A 13,051-nucleotide genomic window follows, 5' to 3' on the forward strand; every position below is an offset into this window, starting at 1 on the left:
GATGTATGACCCAGGGCAAGGAATGGAACAGAACGCGTCCTGTATATCATAATGAATGTAAAACACTCTTTACTTCACATTAACACGTGGACGATGAAACCAGATTTAGACAGAAAATGTTGGCCCCACTTTCGATTGTAGCATAAGCAAAGAGAAATACATGTACTCCATTTTTTAGCAAAATGTATTCATAATGTTGAAATGTTTATTACGATATGATTTTTAACAAAATATGTAATATTATTTTACAATTTCTTATACAATTTGATTTCTACTTTTTGACATAATGCAAAATGTTCTTCTAACATTAACTGAATCAAAACATTTGCCTTTTAAGCATTAAGCAAAAATAGTGCATAGAAACTGTTCAATTTGCCCATCAGTATGAAGTTTATATAATCCGGCTCAGTAAACCTTGCAAGGCATGAATTATCTCTTATCACTCTAATCACTGTGAACATATTTACATGAATGTTATTTTTGTTCCTCGGACTTCAGTTTCCACTGATTGAGTGAACCCTCAAATTACTTACCCGTAATGCTGATTACGCCAGCTCGCCTGCGGCTGAGATTGTAGACATGACAAGGTGGGTTCATAAGGACAATGACAAGAAAGAACAGCTGGAATAATGAAGATTAGAACATTGGAATGCTGGGAGCTCCATTGAAAACAATGGAGTGCTCCAGGCTTATAATGGCTGGTATAAGCCTGGAGCTCCAACATTCCAATGTTTCTTTGTTCATAGCTTTGGCTGTGAACAAAGGCTTCAGGGAGCCTGAGGGGATTCCAATCCCCTTACGCTCCCATAAGCCTTTGTTCTTTTTTGTTAGAACATTCTGCCCTTTAATGGCAGAATGTTCTAATAGCCTTATGGCCCTTCGTAGCTGGGCTATACCATGTATTAAAGTCCCTCTCCCTTGTTAAAGACCCAGCCTTTGGCTCGGTCCTTTAACGCTGGAGAGGGCCTTTAATAGCCGGCGGGCTATACGACTATATTAAAAATAAGGAATCTACGCATTACCTGTTTCTCCTAACCTAGTGCGTCCTTCATGGGGTTATATCTAAACATCGCACCTTTGTTGCAGATGCACTACTCAAACAAAGACACAAGCCACCACCCAAGAGGCATGTTTCCAACACTAGCGTCATGTGGATCTCCTTCCAAGAGTAAATCTAATTCCGACAGAAAAGGATCCAGCTATTGGTCAAACAAACGTCCTTTACCCACACCATGGACAACAGAGGAGTGAAAAAAACTACATTCGTAGCTGCCCTTTCTGATGAGCAAAACCAACACTTTTCCAAATAGTGACCTAAATTGTGATGCCCAAGAGAGAAAATTAAAGGGTCAATAGAGGATCCTTGAGCTAGATACTGTTTGTCTTTTTGTATTGATAAGGCAAGAGTCAGACCATTTGCCATACGTTTCAGAGGAAAAGGGGACCAAGAACTTGATTCTTCCATGAAGTTGTATAAACCTTTAATCTGATTTAACCCTTTTAATAACACAGGGCAATTTTATTTCACTTATTAATGCCTCTCTCCAGCAGTACGACAACATTTTACTTAATCTCTTGCTTTGCTAATTTCTTAAAACCCCAAAAAGCTAACGTTCCAGGAGTAAAGGTCAAGGAGCTGAAATAAAATGTATTTCAAACCCCTTGAATCATTCCTCCTGGTGGCAAAATAAGATGTTTCTTTACTGCAAAAGTTTCTAGGGAGTCCCAAATTACTCTTGGATCAATATGCAGAGCCTAGGAGGCATACTTGGCCAAGAGCTTTATTATATATTATATTGAAGTAAGCATCTTATTTGAGACTATTCATAAATAGAAGTCCTAAATATTTATAGGAATTAACCTCTTCTACAATTTCATTACCTAGTATAAAGCTAAAATGTGAGTTTCCCCCCAAAAAGTCAACTGTTACTTTTTGTAAAATTGACTGATAAAAAATAGTTTTACAGTGCTCAGATAAGGTGATCAATATTCTTTGTAAGCGCTTTGGAATGTTTATGTGTAAGCTTATTGAGTAACAATCAATTAAAACAAGCATATGCAATGCAATCGGTTACGCCTTTGGGACCTTATATGTATTTAGCTTTGCAGCACATTAGCCTGGGTGCTGAAACATCTACTGTACTTTAATATGGGGGAAGGTAAGCACCAAACTGCGTGAAATGCCAGGTATGGGAACACATAGAGATAAATATTGCCTTTCAGCGAACAATAGTATAGTCCAAAGCTCTGTTTCTAATATAAAATCAAGGCGTTCGGTGGTCATATCACTGATAAGATTTGATAAAATTATTATTGTCTACGGATGCTCGTGGAAGACAATTTTCATGGACTGGAATCTAGAGAATGCTAAACTGATTCTAGTATTTTACAGACCTCTGCTGGTCGTTTTCTATCCAAAAAGTTAAATAGAGGCATTTGCCTGATAAAAAAAAGAAAGTCCCTCAGCAGAAAGCAATTCTGGTATTTAACTGACCTCTGCTGGTCATTTCCTATCAAGACAGTTAAATAGAGGCAGTTGAATGGAAAAAAAAGTCCCTAAGCGGAAGCAGACAAGTCCCAGGGCTGATCTCCAGAGCCCACAAAGTACATACACATATAAGTATATAATAAGTATATACTAAAGTATATACAAGAGGTCTTGAAAGCGAGTCCTAACCAGATTGTCTGTATACCGTAGGCACAGTGTATGGATTCAACCCATCATAGTGGTACTCATCAGAATGCAATTCAGAGATTGTGATCACAAAAAAAAAAAACAGGAGACATTAGGAGATTCTGTGCTAATTTGAAACCACTAAACCAGCATATCCTGGATGATTACCACCCTTTACCAAAGATCAATTAAATGTTGGCAGCCATTAGTGGAACATCTTATTTCACCATCATTTTTCTACTTTCCTTCAGACCTCAACCCACCCGCTTTTAGCGCCAATTTGCCCCTCGGAGTGAAAGATGCGCTCTATAAATGACTTCATTCATTCATCTAAAAGTCGGCCTATCATCAGGTTAAATTATCTGAATACTCAAATGACCTCTCAATGTTTGTGAGACCCTTTGGTGCGTTCGGGTGCTTGTGCATGCCATTTGTCCTACCGTCGGCTGCTAGTGTCTTTAAAAAATTAATGGATATCCTATTTGGTCACGGACCATGGAGTGCAAACATTTCAAGACAACATCAAAAATATATACCCAAAGTGTTGAAGAACACAATACAATTTAAGTTCATGTTTGAAGTATAGTGGAAAGTAAAGGAGTCACTGTTAGAAAAGATAAATGTACATTTCTGAAAACAAAGGTAGACGATCTTGGTCACACATCTTTAAGGAATTTCACCCAAGATTGACATTGTAAATGCATTCCACAAAGCACCTGTACCAGATAATAGGGATGCTTTGAGATTATTTCTGGGATTGAGTCTTATTCTTGCTTTGTATATGAATATGCATTTGTTGTTGATCCACTTGGGTCACTGTTACCCAAAAGAGTAACATTTGTCTGGGGTCAGGAACAACAGGAAACTTTTAGTAAAGTTAAAAGCATGATAATGACTGTGTTGTCTTTGAAAGCGTATGATTCAGAAGCAGAAAATGTGATAAGTGTTGACTTGAGTGCGTTTGGCATTGGTGCCCTTTTCGGACAATTATCAAAAGGGAAGGAACAAACTGTAGCATGACTGTCATATACTTTAAAGAATGCGGAGGTACACTATAGGACCCTAGAGAGAGAAGGTTTAGTGTGTGTATGGGCAGTGGAAAAGCTAAAAACGTACTTGTGGTGTAAAACATTTGCATTAGTAACTGATCACAAACCATTAATGTATATGATGGATGGTCCTGGATGAGGACATTCTAAGGCTTCATCAAGATTAGTCAGACTAATAGACTAAATTGAAAGAAAATGATTTTCAGATAAAACACATTTCAGGAGACTTACATTTTAGGGCTGATTGTTTGTCTACGTTGCCAGTCTTTAAGGAAGATGAATGTAACAGTGAGGAGAAATGTGTTGTTGCTATGATTGATGCCATCAAAATGGCCAAAAGCGTAATTACTGAAGATGAGTGGTTAGAGGCTATGAAGAAAGATATTGTGTTGCAGACAGCCAAGGAACATGTAATCGAAGGTTGGCCGCCCATTTGGAATCTTGACAGGGTCATCAAACAATTTTGTCAGGTCAGGGATGAATTGACCACTGAGGGAAATTTTCTTATGCAAAATGATTTGTTTATACCACCTGTAGGTCTCAAAGAGAAACTCATTGTTTTAGCACATGAGAGCCATCCTAGTTCAACACCCACAAGCAAATTACTAAGAAAACATTATTGATGGGCAGGCATGGACTCTGAGGTAAATTTGCATGTGGATAATTGTGTATATTGTCTTAAATCAGATAAACATTGGTAGTGTTTGAAAGGGGAGATGCATATGGTAGAAATTCCCAATAGGCCTTTGCAGGCCCATATATTTGTTTCGACCAAGAAATGCATTATATTATTGTTTTAACAGCTGACTACTCTAAATAAATACACTTTGAGTTTGTTGACAATATCACACCTGATAAAGTAATTGCTTTTATGAAATACATTTTCTCAAAGGAGGGGTATTCAGAAATTGTAGCGTCAGAACATTGAAAAGAGCAATTTTTGCAGAGAATTTTGTCATTCTTTGCAAAACATGGTGTTAAACAACAGAAAACACCTTTTCATAGTCCTGCCTCTAATGGACTTGTTGAGAAGGTAAATAGATTTAAGGAAGGGATGTAAATGGCTGTTGCATCAAACCTAAGTGTAAAGAAGTTCATAAGTTGCAAAATTACTCCACATTCTGTAACTGGAAATACACCATTATATTTGTTGAGGTGTAGATCAGGTTGCATTACACTTACACCTGTGTTTCACAGACAAAAGGACTTGGTAACAGATGTTATCAAGGATGAAAAACTACATGTTAGAGAAAAAGATTGTGGAATAACAAAAACAAAATACAATTTACCATAATCAAGTTAACAGAGGTAGAACAAAATGCAATTGTTGTTGGTGATTGGGTCATTATAAAATAGAATATAAGCAAAGAAAGGGGACTTACTTAAAATCAGTTTCGGTGTTGAAGGTGTCCAGTAGTGCTGTTGTATTGGAAAAAAGAGGTTGGTGGAAAAAAAGGTTGTGTTGTACTCAAACCAGGACAAGAACAAATTCTAAATGCTGATGTAGGAGAAGATGATATTAATTGTTATCATTTCACGTGTGAATGTTAATTTCCTTGTACATCTATCGGTATTGACAATGATGATGCGTGTGGTGGAAATAGTACGGAACTGCAAACTGAAAGTTGTAATTAACAGCAATCTGATAGAATTGACTCTGATATACTTTGTTCTGAACATAGTGGAAGGAGAATTGTATTACCGACAACGTTTACTGACTATGTACTGTTTTAATGGTATTCTATTTCAGACATTCTTATACCTAAATATTACATAGGTATATATTTTATATTACGGTTTTCCTGATTTATTTATTTAATTGTTGTATATTTTACACACATATATATATATATATATATATATATATATATATATATATATATATATATATATATATATATATATATATATATATTATTCTTTTGTTGGTTTTGTGAAGGTTATGTTGTGACAATACAGTAAGTAATCGTAAAGGAACAGAACCTTTGGGATGTTACAGAATAGAATTTGTAAGGGGTAATACTGTAGGTATGGAATGTTGCGGGACAGAGCAGAGAAGGCGGTTATCACATTGGCTTCATTTTAATCTGAATTCCTGTGGACCTGTTTTCATAAGGAATAAAGCAAGATATTTCAACTATTTCTGGTCTGTTGTGATTCTATCTCCACTGCAGGGATATAAATGTACGGATGTTTGATTAAATTGACAAGGGTGCAAAGAAATAGGACATGCATGATGACCAACCCTCTAGTCTCTGGACAGTGGTACCTGCCACTATGATTTGTGCCCGGGCAAATGTTTTCTCACCTGAACAACGATTGGCTCATCAAGGTCCCTCCTGTAGAACACAGCTCTTGTTTCAAAGACCGCACTCCCAGTGTATTTCTGGACTTCAGAAGAAACTTTTTCTTTTTCACACTGGATTACCAGGTAAAGGTTTACTTCTAGAGAAATCCAGCAAGCAAATTTCATTAAATAAATCAAATGTGGGGATTTTTTTTTTAATAAAGATAATATTTATAGACACCATTATCTAGAATTTAATAAAACAAGCGCTCTATCATAATCATTTAGCAGAGGTTGGAAAAAACAAAAGATGGAGATTTTTCATAGTCCTTTATCACATCCTTCTATGTATATGAACTTGTTTATTAGTGATTGTAGTTAAGCACATATCAGGCCAGGTCAAGCCTCAGTTGGTGGCACCACAGTAAAGCCGAGCAACTGATATCTCCCGTGCATCTGGAAAAAAGTCCCAGATCCTAGAGAATGGTGAGTTTATTGTACACCTTGACAGGCACTCAGAGGCAATGAACAATGCTGGGCACTAATGTGGTAGCCACAACCAACACATTTGACACAGCAAATAATCTGCAAGTCCGCCCAGACATAATCTGATCTGTGCCTGCAGTGCTAGCTACCCGAGTCCTAGGGCCTATTCACAATGGTAAATTTAGTCATAAACATGCATTTATAATCAACAATAATAAAAAAAAATACACCATCAGGCAGCCGCAAAGAGGTTTTTGGATTTACTACTTTGGATTTCTCTGCCACAAATGCAAAGAAATCTGCAGTACTAAATCCCTCTCAAGAGGCAGAACGCCAAAGCATGGTTTGCCTTGGAATTTTGGAAAAGCCTACTTACATGTACTTTTGTGTGCACTTCCAAACTCCACTCTGACCCTTTCCGAACTGGATATGGTTAGAGAAATCTGGAGTAACTCTACTTCCAGAGGGAAAAAAAGAAACTTTTGAATTTGCACAGGAGGCTCCATTCCCCCTGCATGCACGTCTTCATTATGCAGGGATAGGAGCCCTTGGAACTTCCCCCTTGCATAACTCTCCAGACATACTCCTATTGGGAATGTTTGAGAAGAGAATAAAAATGTCATATTTAGTCCAGGTTGAGATGTACCTCTCTGCCTGTAGTTTTTTTGTCTGAATAGGTCCCATTTTAGTGTAAATATATAGCTAGTGCTTCCAAACTGGACATGCTTCTAGACAGTGAGAAAATTATAATTCACAATATCTTTCCCAACGATTACACAACATAATTTGATGGCACTATATCGAACCCAATGATTACTGCTCTGATGGATTTGTTTAATATTTCCCTGAAGAGCTGCAGTGTTCCGGCGAAATGGAAAAATGCCATCATCTGTCCTTTATTAAAGACATCCAATATAGACCTTGAGATAATAGAAAATGATAGACCCATCACCACTCTGCTTGGTGTTAGCAAAACGCTAGAGAAATTGATCAACAGCTACATCACAAACCATCTGGAAACAAACACCATTCTTCACCCTACCCAGACCGGTTTTCACGCGGCCTGTAGTACAGAGAAAGCTCTTCTAAGGACCACAGAGGATATGATGGTGGTCCTGGACCAGGGTGGATCGGTGGCACTGATCCTCCTGGACCCGATCGCCATTTTTGATATGGTCTCCCACCACACCCTTATCCGTCGATTGGAAGAAGCTGGTTTTACGGGGAAGGCCCAGAAGTGGTTGGCTCATTTCTGGATAAAGAAGGTTTCCAGGTCCGCGAGGGGCTATTCTTCCCATCCAGCAATCAGCTGTATTGTGGTGTCCTGCAGGGCTAATCCTTGAGCCCTACGCTTTTTAACATTTATGTCCGCCCCTATCAGATATCATATGTTCCATTGGTACAAGATGGCATCTTATGCAGACGACACCCACCTTATTGTTATGCCGTCACTAAATATGGACTCTATTTTCAGGAGACTCAACAGCTTCTTAGCAAAAGTATCTGAGTAGATAGCATCCAGCTGTATGAAATTGAATGGTGGTAAAACTGAGGTTCTGGACCTAGTAAATTACCCAATGCTTTGGGATAAGATCATCTGGACATCTGCCATAGGCGAGAGCGCATCTTCTAAGTCAGAAATAAAAGGCATAGGGATGACCAAGAAAAGAAGGTGCCTGGCAGTTGTTTTGGTCTGCTGAGAGCCCAAAGAAAGGTTTTGAAATGGCTTCTGGTAGAATCACACAGAATCGTGATTCAATGGCTAATCTTGTCCCGCCTTGATTACGGCAACTCGCTGTATTTAGGCAGTCCAAAATCAGTAATAAATAAATTTCAGATCACTCAAAATGCCGCCACACTCCGATACTAGTTCGGTATTTAGAAAACACAATCGGCTGGCACTGCGCCTAAAACGCTTCATTGGCTGCCCATAAGCTGCAGAGTACAATTTAAAGCACTCTGCATTTTATATCAGGCATAGCATAACACAGGTCCATCTGTTCTGCTGCAAATGGCCATCCCATACCATGCCAATAGGGACTTGCGATCAAACAATGGTAGACTGCTTTTTGTCTCCAGAATTAAGAAAGCTAGAAGTGGGTGCAGGTCTTTTGCCTAGCTCGCACCTAGGCTTTGGAACTCTCTGACTTCCAGCCTCAGATTGGAGGACAATGTGTGAGGTTCAGAAAGAAACTTAAGACATATCTTTCCTCATAACTCTGTCCTATTCTCCTTTAACTCACTCACTCCTCTCATTACGATAGCGCTGGAAAGCCCGAACCGACCAGTCTTGGTCCACTCATCGTCATCCAGATTCCCAAGTCTTCCTTCCACTTTTCTCTAAGGTGGGTGAATGGATAGGGAAGTTCACAATTAAGGACTGGTACACCTCCTGATATCCACTTCTGTCCACTTAACTCCATAGTAATGTTTGCCTCTATGGGTTGCAACTCGGGTATTGCCACCAAGTCGGATTTGTAGGTGTCTGGGGCATTCGTAAGCAGTAAATACCTGAAAACCTGTTTTTTATGGAGTGTACAATCAACCGACAATTACATTCATCCCTCTAGGCTGCAGGGGATGGTTAGACAAATTGCAAGAATTCCTCCCATAATCTTCTGTGTGTCGCATGTATCGCCCTAAGTGGCATGGGTAAGTCCAGACGCGGGTCCCATGCTCAATGTGTCACTGGAACGAAGCAGTATCAGGCTGATGAGCCCATAACTCGGGCAAAACCAGTCCTGGGTTGCTTGTGTTTCAGTTCAGGGAGGACCTGGCCTGGCAATTCCGGCCATACTGTTCCCATGAGGAGCAGGGTTGGGACTGATTTGTATATGGCTGGGTCCAAACTGAGGTGGCATGTTGAGCAAAAGAATGATGGGTTGGGATGCTAGTGGTCAGACAAACTGCAAGTATTCCACTCATTACCTTTTGTGTGTTTCATGTACCGCCCTTTGGGAGGGCATACTGGGATATACTGTCTCACTGTAGCCAAATGTTGCCTTGTTAGGAATTATATGGAGGTGTGCAAGACGTCTGGTGGGCATTTGTTATCTAATTGCCAACACTGGGAGAATGGCAGTACAGTATGGATAGGTGTGCATTGGTAGAGGAGGTTGTCTCCTAGTCAGAGGCTGCTCTGCGAAATATCACAGAATCTGGGGCAAATTAATACAATACAATAATGCGTTCTAATTATGGCTTAGTTTACTGAGTTTTGCTGAGTCTTGCCTACTGAGACAACAGATGGGAGCGATCCCTTGAACCTTTGTCGTAAGCAGGGATTGATGGTGTTTGGGGTTGATGTCTTAAAGTGTATGCACCATACATCTTGTGTATTGACTGCATGCATACTGTTTAATGGAGCTGGAATTGCGAATAAAACATTTTAGAAAAAAAGAGATTTAGGGCCATATGTATGAAACAAAACTTCGTTCGCAAACGCCGAAATTCGCAGATTTTCGGCAATTGCGATCACAATTCAGTTAAGTGGGATGTAACATCCTCGCAAAATAAGGAATCGCAAAATAGCGGTTCGCTATTTTACAATTGCATTTAAGGAATCGCAAATTGCGATTCCTTAAATGCAATGTGAGAGGCACAGAAAATGTGCAATTTGGCCATAAGGAATCGCAAATTACCACCAACTTCAAGTTGGTGGTAATTTGCGATTTCTTTGAAAAATTCACTTTTTTGCATTTTTCAAAGTGCCATGTGGCATACATACATGCTCTTAGGGCATGTATGTGTGCCACATGTGCACATATGTACATTTCAGGGGTGCAACAGAGTGTCCTTTTGGCACCCTGGCACCCTTGAATTTGCATTCCCAATTTGCGATTCTCTAATTGAGAATCGCAAATTGCGAATATCTCCCCATTCATTCCTATGGGCCTCTAGGTCCATAGGAATGAATGGGAAGGTATTCCTTAATTGTGAATCGCAATTTGCAATTTGCAATTAGGGAATATGTAGTATTCGCAAAATTATTTGCTAATCCTACATACATATCATTTTGCGATTCTTAAATATCGATTTGCAAAAAATCGCTTTTTGAGAATCGCAAAATGACTTTTTGATACGTATGGCCCTTAATGTGTCCGGAACAAGCAGCAAACAAACTAACATAGGACAGGGATTTACTTGAATAGTATTCAGGAAATAGCATAAACCAAAATGTCAAATAAAAAGGGATTTGGAAGAAGTTGAAAGTGGGCTTTTGAGATCAAAAAGTATTGGATAAATGGAACAGTGTGGAACGAAAACTCGAAAGAAGAGGAAGTATTCGCAGAGGGACCAGACAACATCCTGTAAACGATCCAAGACATGTCTAAAGGAGGCTGTTTCTCTTATATGACTTTAATGAGATTTTTAATTGCAGAACATAAAACGATTGGCACCCTGCAGAGCTGATGTTTGAAAGCTACCAGTGCTGTTGCCTGGATGCAGAGTCTGAAGCAAGATGAATTTCCTTCCACAAGAATACACAAGGTCTCATTTAAATATCGCTGACTGCTCACAAATGCCAGCTGTGCAATTTAAAACCGTGCAATCTTAAATGTGTTTTATAAAATAAATTTCCCCAGAAATTCAGCAGGATATTTGAGAGGGTTTCAATACAAACCCCAGCTCAGCCCCAGAGTGCGATAGTGGAGAATATATTTTAATAGTGATGGACACCTCCATTGCAGGGTAGTACGTAAATATTGTTCACAAATACAAGATCTATATAAATATTGTGTCTGAAATATCATTCACAAAAATATCACGGGACTGGGTGTCGGTTTTCTCTTATTAACCGTAATGGGCTTATAATTAGTAAGTGATATTTAGAGCACAAAATTTATGTTAGACCATATACTGACTTCAGTGTTCTGGTGCCACATTGGTGGTATGCTGTGGGCACCGGCAGTCACTTTTGGCAGCCCTTCCTTTCTTCATAATCCGACTTTGACCTAGAGCATGAGAGAGAAAGGTTGAGCGACTGAGGAAGAGTACCATAGGACAACATTGACAAAGGTAGAAAGCTGGGATGAAAAAGGAACCTGTAAGTGTGATAAAGAGGCAGGAAGAGTAGGGTAAAGGAAGAAAGGCGTGAGCTGGAACCAAGCTTGGTATAATACCTTCCCCCAATTTACTATTACTGGCAATACTGGGGGGCAATAATGGGAGGGCGTCAGTAATTCAAGGGTAAGGGGATAACCGACATTAGGAGATTTTGGGGATTGCCCTGGAAATTGGAGTTCCTCTACAGATCCCCGTATGTTTTTCACTGGGAGGCTTCACCAGTTTGAAGCAGGTGAAATCTCAGGGTGAAACAGCCCTAGCATGCAGTGTTCCCACATAACTTCTATATTTGATGAGGCTGCTAACTCCTGTTGCTGGCTCCACTTGAACAGTTCTGCCAAGTGTCACATATCAGGTGTTACTCTAACGCATTTCAGTGCGGTGTTCCGCATCACCGCACTGAAATGCATTGTTACGCATTTTTAATGCCACCTCTGAGCCCCTGCACGCCAACTCTGCTTCTCCCCGCAGGCTTGAACGCAGCTCTGGCTCAGACTGTTTGGTTAATAAACAGTTAACTAAAATCTTAATCTGCTCAGCTCTGGCTGAGAGTTTGTATGTGCTACAATGTTGCAAATCAGTTGCCCTTCTGCCGTTGAATCCTGCCCGCGACGCGGCTGTCAGTCACCGACTGACACTGCGAATCAGACCCGGGGGCGGGGTCTTCCCTCAGCAAGAGTTGCTACTACTGGGGCTGTGTGGCACCGTGGGGAGGGTGGGAGGGATTGATATCCGGATGTGACCTCACCTCTGCCAAGTCGTCATGTCCGGAAGAGTAAGTGAGGTTCAGAAGTGGCGGGGGACTCAACCTGGTAGTGCGCTGCTCTGCCCAGCCCTGCTGCTAAATAACCCGGCGGGAGGCCTGCAAGTGGCCCCTGTGCGTCATCATGTCACTGCTGACAGTTCAGGTGAGGCTGCGCTTGGGACGGTGCCGCGACGGGCTCAGCTGGAGGGACCAGGAGATCACCGCGGTAATCATGATTGCATTGAAATCTACTCGGAGTCGCACTACAATTTGTTTAATGAAACTGAAATGACAGGTCATGCAATTGAGAGCGTTTACAGTGGAGTGCACAGAACTCCAGAGGTCATCTGGATCTTTAAAAACTGTTTAAGTGCTGACGGTGGCTGTGTTTTCTTGACCTGTGCTGCCTCGTACCCGTGGGTCAAGGGGTCACCCGTTAGTTGGGTAATGCAGTGGCTGGAGTCTATGCAGACCATCACTTCTTCTACAAAAAAAATCGAGAAGAGGGTCTGCCACCAAGTCTTTGCTCGGCTTGCCCAGACTGTTCATTTCTACCAGGAGGTGTACATAAACTTTGTTACGTTATTCTGTTTTTCTGTGATATGCAGACAGTTTCATTGCATATCACAAGCAAGCACCCCTCGGAGGTATTCTACATTGCTGTGCACACTTGATTAATTCTCTTAAATTAATTTTTACGTATGCTGTATACATTTCAGATAAGAGCATTTTTTTTAACAGAA

The 13,051-nt window shown here is 40.3% G+C and overlaps 1 protein-coding gene across 1 annotated transcript in view; it reads right to left on the bottom strand.

The window, feature by feature from the left end:
* CAPN6 (calpain 6) overlaps positions 1 to 13,051 on the bottom strand; it is a 551,200-nt gene that overhangs the window by 41,691 nt on the left and 496,458 nt on the right. The window contains exon 12 of the mRNA XM_078688803.1: positions 6,032 to 6,168. Within this exon, the coding sequence (XP_078544929.1) occupies positions 6,032 to 6,168 (137 nt within the window). The remainder of the gene's footprint in view (positions 1 to 6,031; positions 6,169 to 13,051) is intronic.

Source organism: Lissotriton helveticus, chromosome 4_1 (assembly GCF_964261635.1).
Source record: "Lissotriton helveticus chromosome 4_1, aLisHel1.1, whole genome shotgun sequence".
Taxonomy (NCBI): domain Eukaryota; kingdom Metazoa; phylum Chordata; class Amphibia; order Caudata; family Salamandridae; genus Lissotriton; species Lissotriton helveticus.